Source organism: Hypanus sabinus, chromosome 7, assembly GCF_030144855.1.
Source record: "Hypanus sabinus isolate sHypSab1 chromosome 7, sHypSab1.hap1, whole genome shotgun sequence".
NCBI lineage: Eukaryota > Metazoa > Chordata > Chondrichthyes > Myliobatiformes > Dasyatidae > Hypanus > Hypanus sabinus.
The window spans coordinates 145618946-145637161 of record NC_082712.1 but is presented as its reverse complement, the minus strand read 5'-3'; the positions used below and the strand labels follow the sequence as shown (position 1 = coordinate 145637161).

The 18216-nt window shown below is 40.0% G+C and overlaps 1 protein-coding gene across 5 annotated transcripts in view; it reads left to right on the top strand.

Moving 5' to 3' along the window:
- wu:fa25f02 (uncharacterized) overlaps nt 1-18216 on the top strand; it is a 76362-nt gene that overhangs the window by 23062 nt on the left and 35084 nt on the right. Inside the window, exons 3-4 of one of the 5 annotated variants that reach the window (XM_059975887.1) lie at nt 8764-8866; nt 11692-11779. The exons of 2 other annotated variants lie outside the window; for them this stretch is intronic. In XM_059975887.1, the coding sequence (XP_059831870.1) occupies nt 8764-8866; nt 11692-11779 (191 nt within the window). Of the gene's footprint in view, nt 1-8763; nt 8867-11691; nt 11780-12982; nt 13046-18216 lie in introns of all 5 variants that reach the window. 2 more of the 5 variants (XM_059975890.1, XM_059975888.1) reach the window with 2 other exon arrangements.

The window sequence follows — 18216 nt, the reverse complement described above, 5'->3', positions numbered from 1 at the left end:
AGTGTACATCTTTTTAATGAACTGTTTGTACTGTGTTTGGCGTTAGTTAAGGAGATTTTGTTAAAATTTCTAACCTGTTGATTTATAAAATTAAACAACAATGTCTAAACTGGTAACTGCAGATAAAGTTTCACAATGGACGCTGTTACGAAATTTTATCTGTATTGATAGGAATAATTCAGTGAGAAAGAAGCAGATACCTAACGGTTTGTCAAAATTTTCCTTTGTGGATTCTTATTTCATTTGTTTAGTTCTAATGAAATATATGCATCATAAAAAGGTGGCTTTCATAATTGTTTTATGGATCCCAGGCTAAAATAGGTTGTACTCGGCAGATAATAAAATTTGAATGCAGCTACTCTGAAAAGAGCCTTTGAGTAAGTCGCATTTCAAGAACATAATTAAATAAAAACATCCTATAGCAAAACAAAAGCAGATGCATTCTTTCACCTGTTCCATCTCCAGATTTCACATGCTAATATCTTCAGTGGCAGCTTCTGTAACTAGCAGATGTGTAAGGATAAGTGAGAGGCACTGCATTTTACTCCATCGTTAAAATACTGAGTTCAGCATCTGGTAAACTCTCAGCATTCACAAAGCCTGGCCACTTTATGCTTCCCCGTATAGTTTCTCCTCTGCTCATGCATCACACTTCTTCCTCAGCTGATATGTTGAACCACTGCTGTGCCAGGAGCAGTGTTACACAGGCACAAGCATAATGACTGGCCATCTGCTCTGCTCTCTTTCACCGCCTATTCTTCATTTAGTGACCTTATGGTCACATTGTTAAGAGAGAAAAGCGTACAGTATTTAAGAGCCTTGAGATAACTGCATCAGAAAATCTACCTGCACCTTCAAATATTTAAAATGATTGTTGAAAATGTTCCTCTTTGACATGCACTTTCTGTGAAGTACCAGAAGACATCTGGTTATCAATGGGTTAATTGAGTTTTGTTAATATGCACCCCAGAGAACACGAGTGCTGCAGAAAGTAGTGCCTTTGTTCATTTACTGAATACCTTTTTAATCAGTATTGGTTAGTACTAGGCTGTGGAAGTCAGAGTGAAGCTGTCATCTGCTATTTGTCATGCTCCATTTTGTCTCATTGGCACTTCCTACAGCATGATTGCCACACTTCATAGAATAACTTCTGGTATAGTGAAGTGTGGGGCTAGAAATTCAATTGTATTTGTTTCAGCATTGTGTGTGGGGGGTGGGGGGAATAATATTTATCTGTTCAGAATAGAGAGCAGTTACAATAATTTCTGGGTGAAATTGCATCACTTGGAAATTTCATCTGGGTACTTGCATCAGATGTGTATTAATAAGATGGATACTATAGGATAGTGATTAAATCACAATACTTAAGATGGTGGGGGATGAGAAGGTAAGATGGAGAGGAGGAATTAAAAATATATAATTTTAGAGGGGTTTTTTTAGAATTTCTACTTGAATGAATAAAAAACCATGCTTGTGAAGTTATATTGTTCTGAGATTGTTTGGTAGTGATTTAAAAAAAAATTATCCCTCTCCTTCACTTCTACATGTGTAGACAGGCCCTGTTTACTCCTTAAATTTTTTTCCATGGCTTTTTTGTGTATTTTCATGCCAAGGCTCTGGGAGACATCCTCGTAAAACTTAAGAAGGTAGGCAAAGCAGGAAGATCTTCTCAATTTTTTTTATTTCTAAGTGGCTATTAACATTTGATGAATTTAATTTCATTATCCTTTGAAAATTTATTTTTTTGCACTGTGAGAGCAGGCGGTGTAGCAGTTTTGGTCAAACGTGTCACAGGAAGTTGCTGTCTGATTAGCTGTTTAGCTATGGATGTGGTTAGACTTGACATTGATTCTGTTCCATAATCTCCAAGAAAAAAAGAGAAAGAAGATACAGAGTTTTAAATTTAACAAGCAGACTATAAAAGCAGATGGAAAGAACTGCAGATATATAAGAAGAAATAGAATAGTTAAAGTAAATGTCCTTGCAGAATCAGGCTAGGGAATTAATGGTAGAATACAGAGAAATGGCAAGAATTCTACGTAAATGATTTAGCTCAGTTTTCCTGGTGGAATTGATGAAAAACAGAAATAATAATAAACAAGAGACTACCATTTGTTTAAAATAAACTGCAAGTTAAACTAAAGGAGCCAATAGCGAAAGAGCCGGTGGGCCTAAAGACCTACACCACAGGGTAATTAATGACATGGATATACATATTGTGGATGCATTAATTCCTGCCTCTGGTGTCCCTCCCCCTTCCCTTTCTCCCATGGTCCATTCTCCTGTCCTTTCAGATTTATTCTTCTTCAGGCCTTCACCTTTCCACCTATCATCCCCCCCCCCCCCCCCCCACCCATTTACCGTCCCACTCACCTGGCTTCTCTTATCAGCTTCCAGCTTGTACTCTTGTCATCTTGTCCCACCATCTTATCCTGGTGGCTTCCCGCTTCCTTTCTAGTCCTGATTACGATTAAAATGGTGCTGGTTAATTGCACTTTTTCTCAGATATGGTCACTGAAATCAATAGCTTGTAAAGTCCACTTTGGAGGTAAGCTTTTGAACTGTTTGTATGACCTGGGCAATTGGCACACTTGGCAATGTGGAAGGTCAGTGAGATCTTGGGGCCTTTATCCACAGGACACTCAAAGCTGCGGCTCAGGTTGACAGTGTTGTTAAGAAGGCATGTGGTGTGTTGGTCCTCATCAACCATGGGATTGAGTTCAAGAGCTGCGACACGAAGTTAAGGTTATATAAGACCTTAGTTAAACACCACTTGGAGTACTGTGTTCATTTCTGGTCACTTCATGCAGTAAGGATATGGATACCATAGAGAGAGTGCAGAAGGGGTTTTCAAAAAGGTGTTGCCTGGATTGGAGAGCATGCCTTATGAGAAGAGGTTGAGTGAACTTGGCCTTTTCTCCTTTGAGCAACTGAGGATGAGAGGTGACCTGATAGAGGTGTATAAAATGATGAGAGGCATTGATTGTGTGGATAGCCAGGGGCTTTTACCCAGAGCTGAGATGGCTAACACAAGGGAATATAGTTTCTAGGTGCTTGGAAGTAAGTGCAGAAGGGATGTTGGGGTAAGTTTTTCATGCAGAGCGTGGTAGGTATATGGAATGAACTGCCTGTGACTGTGGTAGTGGTGGATACAATAGGATCTTTTAAGAGCCTCTTAGATAGGTACATGGAGCTAAGCAAAATAAAGGGCTATGCAAGTAGGGTAGTTCTAGGTAGTTTCTGGAGTAGGTTACATGGTCAGCACAACATTGTGGGCTGTAGATTTCTATAATTCTATGAATTATTATTTAATATGAGTGAGATTACATATTGTTGCAAAGGGATCTGTGGGTCTTGTACATGAAACAGGGCTGGGATGCAGGTATAGCAAGAAGTTGAGAAAACTAATGCAATTTTGCTTATTTCAAGGTACATGGAGATTTCTTACTGAAATGTATAACATTCTGAGGGAAATTGGATGCTATGATGGCAATTTAAGAGGGATATCTAGAGCTGGAGTGGGGACATAGATTCAGAAAAGGGTTTGCCAGTTTAAGACAGGGGTGAGGAGGAATTTCTTCTCTTTAGGTTATGACTCTGTGGCATTCTCTACCTTAGAGCTATAGAGGCAAATCCTAATGAAGGGCTTCGGCCTGAAAAGTCGTCACGACCTCCTCCCATAGATGCTGTCTTGCCTGCTGAGTTCTGCCAGAATTTTGTGTTTTTATTTATTTCCAGCATCTGCAAATTCACTGGTGTTCACTCTGAATGTTACCGGTTTGGATCCTGAAGATTAGTTATTCTATTTTAATTCAAACGTGTAGGCAGTAAGTAAGTTGTCATGTCACTGATGTCCTTGGTTGCTTTGTCTTACTGTGACGAACCTGTGCAGCATATGATTTCATATCTTTATAATTTCTTCAGCACAGGGATGTATATTAAGCCTTTCACTGTAGGAGTTTTGGGAGTGTGGAGGAAATGGTTTATTTTTATAAAGGATAGCCTATCTTCTCTGCAGGAAATCTCTGCAGAGCACATTCATGTGTATTAACAGATGACAAGTGAGTTCTCTTAAGATATCAGATCAAGATGGGGCCGGGCTGTTTTGTCTGCCAGGTTGGTGGCTCAGATAGCTGCTTTTTAGGTTCATTAGGAACGTTTCGGGGACAGTGTGGGGAGTTAAGGCTTAAGTTTGGGCAGTGTTTCCCAACCCTAAAGCACCTTCATTCTTGCCAATACTCCTCTTAGGCACTATGTACTTTCCAGTGCCCCACATAGTGTAAAAACATGTCTACCATGTGCTAACATGAGAAAAATGATTCTGCTTTAAATTTGTATTTGTCTTTAAACCTAGCTTACACATTACCTGTGTGCTGTATAGCAGCTTTGATGTGATCCTTGAGCTTGATGGTTCTTAGCAAGAGTTGAAATACCCAGTTCAAGTTGAGAGGCATTGATCGTGTGGATAGTCAGAGACTTTTTCCCAGAGCTGAAATGGTTGCCACAGGAGGTTTAAGGTGCTGGAGATGCTGTTCATAGACTTCAGTTCAGCATTCAACACAATCATCCCTCAGAAACTGATTGGAAAGCTGAGCCTACTGGGCCTGAACACCTCCTTCTGCAACTGGATCCTAGACTTCCTGACTGGGAGACCTCAGTCAGTCCGGATTGGGAGCAGCATCTCCAACACCATCACACTGAGCACAGGGGCTCCCCAGGGTTGAGTGCTCAGTCCACTGCTGTTCACTCTGCTGACCCACGACTGTGCTCGAACCATATCATCAAGTTCGTCGATGACACCACCGTGGTGGGTCTCATCAGCAAGAACGACGAGTCAGCTTACAGAGAGGAGGTGCAGCGGCTAACAGACTGGTGCAGAGCCAACAACCTGTCTCTTAATGTGAACAAAACATAAGAGATGGTTGTTGACATCAGGAGGGCATGGAGCGACCACTCCCCGCTGAACATCGATGGCTCCTCGGTAGAGATCGTAAAGAGCACCAAATTTCTTGGTGTTCACCTGATGGAGAATCTCACCTGGTCCCTCAACACCAGCTCCATAGCAAAGAAAGCCCAGCAGTGTCTCTACTTTTTGCAAAGGCTGAGGAAAGTCCATCTCCCACTCCCCATCCTCATTTCATTCTACAGGGGTTGTACTGAGAGCATCCTGAGCAGCTGCATCACTGCCTGGTTTGGAAATTGCACCATCTCGGATCACGAGACCCTGCAGCGGATAGTGAGGTCAGCTGAGAAGATCATCGGGTCTCTCTTTCTGCCATTATGGACATTTACACTACACGCTGCATTCGCAAAGGAAACAGCATTATGAAGGACCCCATGCACCCCTCATACAATCTCTTCTCCCTCCTGCCGTCTGGGAAAAGGCTCCGAAGCTTTCGGGCTCTTACGACCAGACTATGTAACGGTTTCTTCCTCCAAGCTATCAGACTCCTCAATACCCGAAGCCTGGACTGACACCTTGCCCCACTGTCCTGTTTATTATTTATTGTAATGCTTGCACTGTTTTTGTGCACTTTATGCACTGTTTTTGTGCACTTTATGCAGTCCTGTGTGGGTCAGTAGTCTAGTGTAGCTTTCTCTGTGTTGTTCTTTTTTATTACTTAGTTCAGTCTAGTTTTTTGTACTGTGTCGTGTAACACTGTGGTTCTGAAAAACGTTGTCTCATTTTTACTATGCACTATACCAGCAGTTATGGTCGAAATGACAATAAAAGTTGACTTGGCTTGACTTGACTTGAGTAGGTACGGAGGAGATGTCAGGGGTAAGTTTTTCACTTAGAGAGTGGTGAGTGTGTGGAATGGGCTGCTGGAAACGGTGATGGAGGCAGATACGATAGGGTCTTTTAAGAGGTTTTTAGATAGGTACATGGAGCTTACTAAAATAGAGGGCTATAAGTAAGCCTGGTAATTTCTAAGGTAAGGACATGCCGAAGGGCCTGAATTGTGCTGTAGGTTTTCTGTGTTTCTAAGTTGTGTAATAATGTCCGTTTTTGTGTGTTCACTGCATTGAAACCTCTTTCAACAAAGTAGGAAGATGGAAATGCAATGAAGAGCAGTTTGGCTCTTCTGCAAAGACCAGAAAACTTTATATGATAGTGTGGCCACATACCACAAATGCTGACATTTTGGAAAAGCATTTTTTTACTGCTTCTTCATTCTGAATTTTGTTAATTCCTTCTTGCAAGCCATCTTCCTGTAAAAGAAATGGGTTAATTACTCAATCCAGAATTTCCAGATTGTTCAAATCCTTGAATTGATTCTGAAAATCCTTCTTTAGTAACTGCAGGTGTGGGTTGCAAAACAGCATCTGTTAAAGAGAGTGTCATACATTCCATGCAGGGAAACTGTGAGAATATTCTTCTCCCAATGTTCCGCTAATAAGTTTCCAGTTTTCAGATTAAACGTGGACATTACACTATTAAACTGATATTCTCACCCCGCAGTTTCATATTGGAACATTCATTTTGTCATACAGGTCAGCTAGGTGTGCCACTTCTCTAAGTAGAAATTCAGTCTTGTTTCCCAAACTCTTGTCAACTTTGAGCAGAAATTCAACCACTGGGTCAAACAGGTCAAAGAAACATTTTAAGCAGCTGCTTTTTGTCAGCCAGCACACTTCAGTGTGAGGAAGCAAGTGTTCAAACTCTTCATCATTATCTTGGCATAACTGGTGAAATATTCTGCAATTTAGTAGATGAGCTTAATTTTGTTAGCAGATATTACAAGAGTCATCCTTGAAAAAATTCATTGGCTGTGTTTTTGGCTGTGGGATGTTAATGATGAATTACACAATGGCTTGTCAACAGACTTGGAAATTCTTTTTTCATAAATGCTACTAAACCAGCATGTCGACCTGTCAAATATGGTTCTCCATGTATTGTAAAAGAAATTATATTCCTAATCAGAATACTTTTATCTTCAATATACATTTTGAACTCATTGTAGCTTAATTCTCTGTTGGTATTTGATTTTTCTCTTTTTACAGAAGAGAATCTCCATTAACTTTTCTATTACCATTAGCAACATATGCCATTAGCAATGCCTCATTGTCTTGCAGTTGACTTATCCAATTGTATCCCAAGTTCTGATTTTTTTTTTGTGTGTGTAGCTCTGTGTAGTTGATACTCAATGTCTTCACTCATTTTGTCAATACAATAAGCTACAGAGTTATTACTCAGAGGAATTGATTTTAAAATACTGGGATCCATTTTGAGAACAGTAGTGAACACTTATGATATATTAGGCATTATTCATCTTTCACCAATTGTATGAGACTCTCTGCACTTTCCTGTCATTTTGGAAATGTTATAAAAAGCAATGAGATCACTATTACAGTCATTTTTAGCTTTCCTAACAAATGACTCAAGTGTGCAATGCTATTCAAGTGCTTTCTTCATCTTCTGGGACTGAGTAATACCATAAGTAAGACCAGGGTGTCTTTTGCAGAATTGTTCCTGCAATCTTGATGGTTTCATGGCTTCATTGGACAGTACAGTGCTGTATTAGAAATGAGACACATGAGGCATTGCTGATCTGATCGTAACATCGTATTGATGCACTTTCTGTAGTTTCTGTTTCTTAGCAGGGTTAGAATTCAAGGCTTCATCATCTTGCATATTTACCATCATTAACGGGGCTAAATTAAAATTTAAAAAATCAACATACACTTGGAGTGCCTATTGGATGTTGACGACAGCAGTGAGTGGCTGGAATGATGGCAAAGGAACAGCGAGGCGAAAATGAAGACGATCAAAACAGCAAAAATCACATTGACGAGGATTCAGATTTGAAAATGAATGTTATTTGGGATAGAGCTGGTGTTCAGCAAACTATTCCAGTTCGTGTGATTGAGCAATTATGTAAAGCTTAATAATCCCCAAAGACAGTTCTTGACCACACATATGAAACCAAGGTTGCTTTGAACACCTCAAGAAGAATCCTTGGGGTCAGCAGGTTCACTGATTGGCTCTGTTTCACCATTTGGTTCCGGCCAGTGCTGTATTGTTGCGCGATCTGTTTTCAGTAGATCTGTAGAGAAAGCTGAGAGTTGTACTTACCAACTGTTAAATCGCATTAACTCATTCTGTGTCGCGAGTCAAGGGAAACTGTTGGGCACCCTGTTTGCTAATTTGTGCGTTCCCAATAACGTCCATTTGGTTGGTGAGGTTGGATGAGATCAGAGTTTCAGACGTGTTGTTCCGGGTACTGTTATCGGCAAGTCCAGGTGTAGATACTGAAGATCAAAGTCCAAAGGCAGAAGACTGAAGTTAGTGAGTCCAGAGGTTGAGGTCCAGTGGTTGAAGACTTTGCTCAGTATGTCCAGAAATCAGGATGCCCAATTTCTGTGAGCCTGGAGGCGGCCTGTTTAGAGGTTGGAAGCCTGTCTGTGCATTTGAGTGAGTAGGTTGGATGAAAGTGGCTTGTGTTGCTGTTGCTGTCTTGCTTAACATTGTCAGAAGATATGTATGTGTGGCGACACTTGCGGGCTGCCTCAGCCTATCCTTGGGTTGTATTGGTTGTTAACAGAAACAGTGCACTTCGCTGTATGCTTCAATATACATATGATAAGTAAATGAATCTGAATCTTTTAATGTATGTTATTTTCCTATTACATTGGACATTATTTAGCCCATTGAGTCTAGGCTAGCTGTCAGAGTAATCCCACCAATCCTATTTTCTAATGACCTTTTTGCTCACATATTCATCAATTCCACCCAAATCTCCTGCCACCTGTCTTCAACAGGATAGTTTTCCTATCTGTGGACCTTCTGGGATGTGGAAAGAAACTGGAGAACCTGGAAGAAGTCCACAGAAAGATTGTGCAACCTCCAGGGACAGTACCCAAGGTCAGTAGTCTAGAGCAGAGGTTCCCCACCTGGAGTCCACAGGGACGCTTCCATTAATTGTGAGGCTTCACTGCATTTAAAAAAAAAGTAGAGCCCCTGGTCTAGAGACACAAGAATGCAGATGCTGTAATAAGGAGCAAAAAGTAAATCAACTGCTGGAGGAACTATGTGGGTCAGGTAGCATGTGTGGAGGCAGAGGGATGGTTGATCTTTTAGGTTGAGACTGTGCTTCAGTCCTGAGAGTGTCAAAGGGAGGCAGTATAAAGAGGTCAGAGAAAGGGGGAGAGGTAAGGGCTGTCAGGTATTGGATGGAACCAGGAGTGAGAAGGAGGTTGATAGGCAGATGGAGCCAGGTTGGGGAGAAGTGGAGTTGGACAAATGCAACCTTACCTATACCTAGTGACCACCTGTACATCTACTTGTTAATGCCAATGTCTGATCCGCCAATCATGTGGCAGCAACTCAATGCATAAAAGCATGCAGACATAGTCAAGAGGACCAAACATCAGAATGAGGAAGAAATGTGATCTAAGTAACTTTGACTATGGAATGATTGTTTATGCAAGGTGGGCTGGTGTTAGTATCTCCGAAACTGCTGATCTCCAGTGGTGTTCATGCACAGCAGTCTCCAGAGTTTATGCAGAATGGTGCGAATAACATACAATGAGTGTTAGCTCTCTTTGTGAATGAGTGATGTCAGAGGAGAATGGCCAGACTGGTTCAAGGTGAAAGGAAGGTGACAGTAGCTCAACTAACTGTATGTTACAACAGTGGTGTGCAGAAGAGCATCTCTGAATGCAGAACCTGTCAAATCTTGAAGTGAATGAGCTACAACAGCAAAAGACCGCACACATACACTCTCTGGCATTTAATTAGATATGGGGCTCATAAAGTGGCTACTGAGTGTATACTAGCCTTGTCTACACTGTTGCCCTCTATCACCTGTTGGATAGGTGGATTCTGACAAGCTAGGTGGGTGAGTAGATTAGATATTATACAATTCTTCTGTTGTTTGCATTTCAAGGCAAGGCACAATGGGCTTGGCACCTACCTAACTGTTTAACTGTCATCTTGAACAGTCATGGATAAGGGAGGAAGCTATAATATATTTTTCAGAAAGGCTTTAAGGAAATTCTTGGAAATTCTGCCCTCTTCTTCAAAGTTACTTGGCCAAGTAGATATTGAAAGTTAATAAAATTAATGTTTAACATGAACTAAGTAAGTAAACTTGCATTCTTGTGTTTAATCCAATCTGCAGTGGCGATCTCAGATATGAACTAGAGTTTGTAGTTTCTTTCACAATAATGGAAACGTGAAGAAGTATCCTGCTCACTTCTGGTTTTTTCAGCATGTACTCTTGGGGTGTATTGAATGTTGATGGTGCTTCAACGAAAGATCACATCATACAAGTTTCATAAGTATCTGCCAACTTGTTCACAGTTGTCCTCTGTCTGGTGCCTTCATAAATTAAAAATGTTGCTTTCAATTTAATTTTCCCTCTAGCTCTCTCCTAGTTGTTTCTGAGCTGTGTATCTGGGAGGATCTGTGAAGTTTATAGTATTTATGATGCTTCGTCTGTGGGGGGGCCCCTGACTTAGACCATGGTGAATTGTTCTATCTGAATTGAGCATCCATGTTCTGCTAATTTATGAAACTTGCTTCATAAGGGTTTTTTTTGGTTGAAACATAATACAAAATGTACCAGTTTGTTTGGATGAAGTTAATTACCTCATCCATAGTTAACACCAGAAAAGTCCAGGTCAGTAACAAGAGTGAAATTGTCTACATTTCCCCTCAATATGCTGGGATGTTGACATAGAATTCTGGCATCCCCACTTCGCCAAGTCAGTATGCAAGAGGCGGTGTCAGTGATATCCTGTAGGGCTGTTATAACTTTCATAGACAGAATCAATTCTAAACAATTAGTTTGACTTCAATCATTTGGAAGTTAATCTTGTTGTACACAACATTGCTGACTGAGGTACCTCCTTCATATGCAGTCCCTTGAAGCCAAAAATATCTTGCTTTCACTTCAGTTTGTGGAGTCTAAGGAGGCAGAGGAGACTAACGTGGAATCTTCGGACTCTGCTTTCGATGGTGCAGGAGGTACTTAACAGGGTGAATGGTTTGGGGGAGATGATCACTACTTCCATTTGTATTGGGATTCTCTGTGCTCATGATGAAGGAACTTGGTTTTCAGTTCTATCCCAAATACTGCTCAAATGTCTGTGAAGAACAAGAATTTCAGGATATATACTGCATACTTTCGATGATATTAAATTGATCTATTCTTCTGTTCTGAGCAGTTAAGGGTTCCAGATTCCTCAGGATCAAGGATGCTTTGAGTAAATCCTTGGATAATTTCTTTTGATAATCTTGAAACTAAGAAAAGAGTTTCAGCTTTGGGGGTCCACTGCAGGGCAAGTGAATAATGCGGCATCTCGATGTCTGGACCTTGTTGCCCAGGGAGGGAGCACTGATATCCAATTGCTTATCATACTAGTGAATTTTGTAGGGACCAGAATTGGTGATACTTCTCCAGTGCTTTGAGATGCTTGCTGTAGGTAGTCCATACTTCAGAGGTATACAGATGGGGTAACACACATAAAATGCTGGAGAGATTCAGCAGGTCAGGCAATGTCTATGGAAAAGAGTAAACAGTCGACATTTCAGGCCGAGACTCTTCATCAGAAGGTTGAGGTTATAGGATCACCAAAGTCCATGCACCTTATACGGGGTTTGAGGGCCTAAGCTTCAAGCAATCTTTTCCATAGACTATCAAAGGCATTGCGAATTTCATAATCAATACTGTCTTCATTTTCCAGGATCATATTATGAATCTTTATTATTGGACATGTTATTTCACTGGGGAGCAAGTTGGAAGAGGACCTTTTCGTTTCATGGATGTTTAGTGTAAGACAATTCTCCTTCAGTGCTTCAGTGAATGAGACAAAGGTGTTTTGTTGCTCAGCCACTATACATGGTTCAGTTGCAATCTGCAGCATTTTTCCTGAGGTTGGGTGTCCTTGGTTCTGGCGCAGAGGAGGTTGGGGTTGAACAGCATGACGTGTGTCCTGTAGATCAGATCTACTCTAGCGGGAAGCTTGTTGGAGGTGAGATATATCAATGCAGCATGAGGTATTGTGAATAGCATTAGAACAATACTGTGAACTGGCATTAGATCACAGTGGTTAAGATCACATTGTGCAAGCTGTCTTAAGATAAAGATGACTTTTTTTTCAGGCTGCGAAATGTGAGTAGGATGCTCCATGGTTCCCCTTGATTGACACAGTCAGAGGTATATTCAGTCAGGAATGAACATATCTCACTTAAAGTAGATATACAGACAAGATTGTTTCCATTGTGCCTGAGATTGACGCAATCCACACAGATCAGCAGAACAGCTTTATGGCCACGAGGAAAAGGCATTTGGAAGATGGCTTTACCTATGGCAAAACTAGTGGGACCTGTTTTAAGTTAATGTACAGTCAGTGATAATATGGCAGTTTTGTGACTTTGGTTATACTGCACCAGCATATTTTCCAGATATCTGAGTATTATTTCTATTAATGTTGCAACATATTTTTGAATTTACTTTTTTGGGATGTTACATAGGATAATAAATTTTCCAATAAACCTGATACATTGAAAGGGAGGGTGATGCTGGTGAGTGAGAAGGAATAGTGGCAACCTTCACCTCATGAGTCAGATTCTGAATCATTGAATCGCAGATTATCGGAGTTCTATTTTAATCAGATTTTTTCCTTTCTTGAAGTTTGTCATGTTTAGAGCATCTCCAAGCTTCCATTTTGCATGCTCTTTTATCCTCAGCTCCTCGGACATGGGAGATGAGTTAGTAAAGTCCTTTTCATTAAGTTTTAGAATATCTGCAAGGGCTCTGTTTGTTTCTGAGGCCTTGTTGCTTTTTTTTAGTTGGTATGTGGCCTTTTCAGCTACTTATCATAGTGATGTAGGGTGAGGTTGGGCTGGATAGATTGTTATTGGGTAGAGCAAAGAATGTTCTTGTTGAGGAGTTTTTCCAATGTTCTCACTTCATTGGGCACAGACTGCCGTCCTGTGTTTGATGAGCTCTATTTCTTTTTTGTTTCTTTATAGGATGAGCCCTGGGTAGTAGATGGTTTTGATTGCAATGAGAACTTACACCTGTCATTATTATGAGTGAGTTATTGTTCCTCCTACATTCTTTGTACTCACAGTGTGTTCTTTATGCCATGAGTATTATGTTGGACCTTAGTCTTCAGAAGCCTGTCGGAGTTTCCATTCCAAAAATTTTGCCTTAAACTGTTGGACTGACTTAATCTGTAATGCAGTTTCCTTCAACTTTGTAATAAAAATGTCATGGCAAGAGCATTGAATGTCTCAAGGAGCCAGTAGAGATTGTTCTTTTCAGTCTCTGTCTCAATAACAGGCTGATAATCCTCAAATGCTAGGAGCCTGGGTGCCAATAACATTTAAATCCCTCCAAAGTCTACCGAAACTTCCACTTGTGGAGATGCATTTGGCTTCCATCCCAGAAAATACCAGGACTGGTTTAACAAGAACAGCCAGGAAATAAATAACAAATGCAAGGCTTTCTTGAATGACATATGTTTGAGCTTTTAATGGCATACAACACCATGATAACTCAACATAGCCACTCTAGACTGGAAAATGAGATTACATGTGAAGAATCCAATTCCTTCAGAAAAATTACTTTGGATTTTTTTTTTCTGGCCCAGATGGGGTGCTACCTCCAGTTTCAGTTTTCAGGAAATGATAGAAAGGAGTTACAGCACTAGCAAACCAGGATCCATTCTGCCACTGTAAGGTGTTTGTATGTTTTTCTCATTACTTTGTGGGTTTCCTCTGGGTGCTGTGGTTTCTTCCCACATTCCAAAGATGTATGGGTTAGTAAGTTATCTGTCACAAGGTTGTAGTTAGATGTTGTGAGCTCATTGGGCCAGAAGGGCCTGTTCCATGCTATATCTCAAAATAAACAAACAAACAAGTTAATAATAATGCGTCATTCCTATTGCATGAACAATGAACTTGGACTACAGTGTGCTTTCTGACTATAAGCCAGTTTAGCCAAATTATTAGATGTGATTAAAGTTCTTAAAGCACACATACAGTATAACCTCTGCCAAATGTGGAATAAAATTTTTAATCATTTTTTGTGAATTAGCATTAAATTCCATAATATAGGCATTTTATTTCAGCAATTAAACTTATTAGATAAACAATAAGCTTTACTGTGTTCTTCCAGTTTTTTAAAATAATGCAATCCTTTGTCAAAGATATTCATATTATTTGCTACAAAATTAATAAGAAAACCTATTTCCATAAGAGGAACTAAATTTTAAAATTCTGTACACTAGCAAAATCACAAATTTTTATTGCTAAAGGGTACCAACTGGGATATGGAAAATTTCCCTCTTAATTGTTTTTTGAGTGACAGGGATTCTTTCAAAACATGAGACCATCTGCCCAGAGCAAACTGTCAATATGCTGAGCTGTTTGATTTCCTCACAATGCTGTTTCTCATATAAAGTATAATATAGGTAATATTTGCACACAATTGTAAAATTTCTACTGTGTTTTCATGTATCCTATTTTGCAAGTTTGCAGGAAATTATTTTCAAAAAATTCTTATGTTTTTGCAATTATAAGTGAAGCAAAAAGGTGAACTTTGATCTGGATTATTGCCATGTGCTGTTGTTCCTTATTTTGAAATCTTCTGTCATTATCCATCCAAATAAGTCATAACAAGGATTAATAGTATGTGTGCTTTGTGTTCATTTCTGGTTAAAGCATAATTGTGCAATATCTTTGTAATCCTAAAAAAGAAATTTGAAGTCAGATTGTGCTTCTAATTTCTGCTGCAGATGGCATGCTGAATTAAATGATTAGCTCCTTTCTGTGATTCAAACATATGCTGTGGAGGTTTGAAGAATTAACATTACATTCTTTGTCTGCAAGTAGTCAATGGCTATTCATTTATCTGGAAAGGCTATCAGCAAATTTATCTTTTTTTTAAACAGGCTTTTACTTAAATTGAAATAATCTACCTTTTTGTTTCTGGTGTTTGATCAAAATATTTTAACTTGCCAATCTATGGAACATAAAGATTTAATGGCAATTTATTACAGTTCATGTGGATTAAGAGGACTTTATTTCTCAAGCATGGAAAGCCTTAACATCTTTTCACTTTCTGCAAATATTATTGATTAATTGAATAAAATGTAAGCAAGCATCATCAGCAATTATTTTTACAATATTGTATATACTTCATGCGACTGAAATCTTAATTTTATTCTGGAATTTTTGAGGTAAGTGGTAACTTGCACTGTACTTAGCAGAAGTCGAGCTGTATGTGATTGTTCTATTCTAAAAGCAGAATGGTTTACTTGGATGATCCTGTATCCTCTTTTTCCTAAGTGAAGATTTTTTGAGGCTGACAAGATGTCAAATAGTCCTGCTGCCAGAAGTTAAGCAGTTCCAACTTTAACTAAATGCTATGTGAAAACAACCCATTTAATTGTTCTTTCCATTCATCCTTTGCCTATCTTCTGCATCAGTATTCCACAGAACAATCACTGAAAAATGTCGTATGAATCAAGGTGCAAATGAACTTGAACAAGAAGAATATAGTTAGTTACAACTTTCCCAGTAAGAGTAACATGAACTTTTAAAGTTGGTAGCAACCAGACACAATGCTGAAGGAACTCAGCAGATCAGGTAGCATCTATGGATAAGAATGAACAGTCAACGTTTTTGGACTGAGACCCTTCTTCAGGACACCGAAGTTGATTTGTGCATCTCAAGTACCAAACTGCACCAAGAGCAAAAACAACAAGTATTTGTCTTTTATGGCACCTCCCTAATTTGTGAAACATTCCACATTGATTAACAGAAAAATTTGAGCATAAAAAATAGGAGCAGGCGTAGTCCATCTGGCTTGTCGAGCCTACTCCACCATTCAATAAGTTCACAGCTGATCTGGCCAAGGACTCATCTCCCCTACCTGCTGTGGTGAACTACATATACCTGTCTGGACACGCCCCCTGCTGACTGCTCCTATGGCTCCTCCCACAGACTCCAGCATAAAGGCGATTGAGGCCTGAGCCCAGTCTCTCAGTCTCCAGGATGTTGTATGGTGGTCAACTACTACTTGTTCTTTCTTCCAGTCAATAAAAGCCGATATCTCGACTTCACGTCTCAGAGAGAGTTATTGATGGTGCATCACCTGCCTTTCCCCCATAACCCTTAATTCCTCTACTATGCAGAAATCAATCCTACCTCATCTTAAATGTATCTACTGAGGCAGCCTCCACTGCTTCAGTGGGCAGAGAATTCCACAGATCCACCACCCTCTGGGGGAAAGCAGCTCTTCCTCATCTGCACCCTAAGTCTACACCCCTCAAATCTTGAGGCTTTGTCCCCTAGTTCATGTCTCACCTATCAGTGGAAACAACTTCTGAAATCTACCAATAAATCATACATATCAGGTTATTTTGGGAAGGGAATATTGTAGTTTAGGGTATAGCTCCCTAAAGAGTGTGAGAATATTACATTTGAAATGTCTTTAAAATTTTCAAATTCAGATTTATCACAGGTATATTGAAACATGCAATGAAATTTACAACAAGCACACAGGTTTCACCATATACTCTGGTGTCAACATAGTGTCAATGATGATCAGCAGAACAACATGGAACATGACAAAACAGAACATATTCTTCCCTCCCTACCAAATGTACATACAGAGTCCTCTAACCTCAGGCCAAGCCATCTTCAGCCTCCAGCGGTCTCTTGGATTCACATACACAGGTCTCTAACCTCCCAAGCAGACTCACAAAGCTTTGCACTCTTTGGACTCTGACCTTCTGCCCTTACTTCTGGAACTCCGATCAGCCTTAGGACCCCGACCTCTGGACATCCGATTGGCCATCAGTTCTTGACTTCTAGACCTCTGATCTGATTTCAGGCTTCAATCTTTGGAGTCAACCTAAGGACTCATGGATGATGATGGAGGGTCCTGGATGAGGGCTTGAAAACTATGCCTTAAGCACCAGACTTGCCAATGACAGTCCCCAAACATCCTCATCAATCTGCCAGCCCAACATCCGACCATGACCACACCACTGGTCTTTGAATGTGGAGCAGAGACTTAGACTCTGGCCTAAACTCCAATTCCTCTACATCTCTTAACCTAACTCCTAACTCTCCTCTCTGTCCCAAAAACCATCCCCATGAACCTAACAAAATTCCTAAAAACTAACTAAATCTGATACCCAACCTCAATGGAGACTGTAGTGGGGCACCATCTTGATTATAAATAAGAGACTACACTATTTACAGAGGAGGTAGATAGGAGGTACATCATTATTGATGATCTTCATTGACACTTCTGGGGATTGCAGTGCTAGCTAAAGTTGTAGCGTCTGTGATAGGGTGATAGAGGCTGTGGCACAAGAATTAATGTGGATCTGCAAGAATGGGTCACTTGAGAATTGGGATAGGGGATTCATTTTATGTGAGATCAAGTTAATGGTGGTGCAGGATGATGGTTCACTGAGATGTTTGGTCACTTTTGTATGTGTGGCAGGAGGATATAACTCCATATAACTTCAGTAATCCATTATTCACAAATCGTAGTGGATTACAAGGTGGTACTCGCTGCACTATCTTCCCTTATGCTGGGGATGGGACAGGCCCCAGTGCTTGCACTCTCTTCCTATTCCCCAGATTCTGGGTTATCAGAGTCTCCCTTTAGCTGGTCATGGCATTGTGGAGAATGTGGCATTGAGGTGGAACAGAATGTAGTGTTAGTCTGCTTCAGTTTCAGATAGTAGATGATGAAGAACAGAATTTTTGTGGCTATATCATCCCTAAGTTAAAGTGGCAGGAATTTGATTCAAATCATGTTAGATGAGTGATAAACTCTTGACATGAGAATAGATGGAGTCCGGTCTGTTTGCATATATGTATAATATTACATGAAATCTTGTCTTCTCCTCCCCACTCCTCTATCCTCCTGAGTTACTGATTCATAGGATATAGTTTCTTGTGTATTAAGTATTTCTCGTTAAGTTGATATATTCTCCAGAAATAATGTGATATTAACAATAAAAGCAGGCCAAATAGTGTATGGGTGAGCCATAGACAAACTAGATATCATTCTCGTTCAGCATTTCCAAATGCATTGCTCCAGGCTGTCAGTCAGTAGTGACTAGCAATATTCTTAAAGAAATACAAGTTCCAATCAAAAAATATTATGCTTTTGCAAAGAGGTTTTATTGCCAAATTTTCTGAGACATCAAAACACATGGAAGACAAGAATTGAGCTT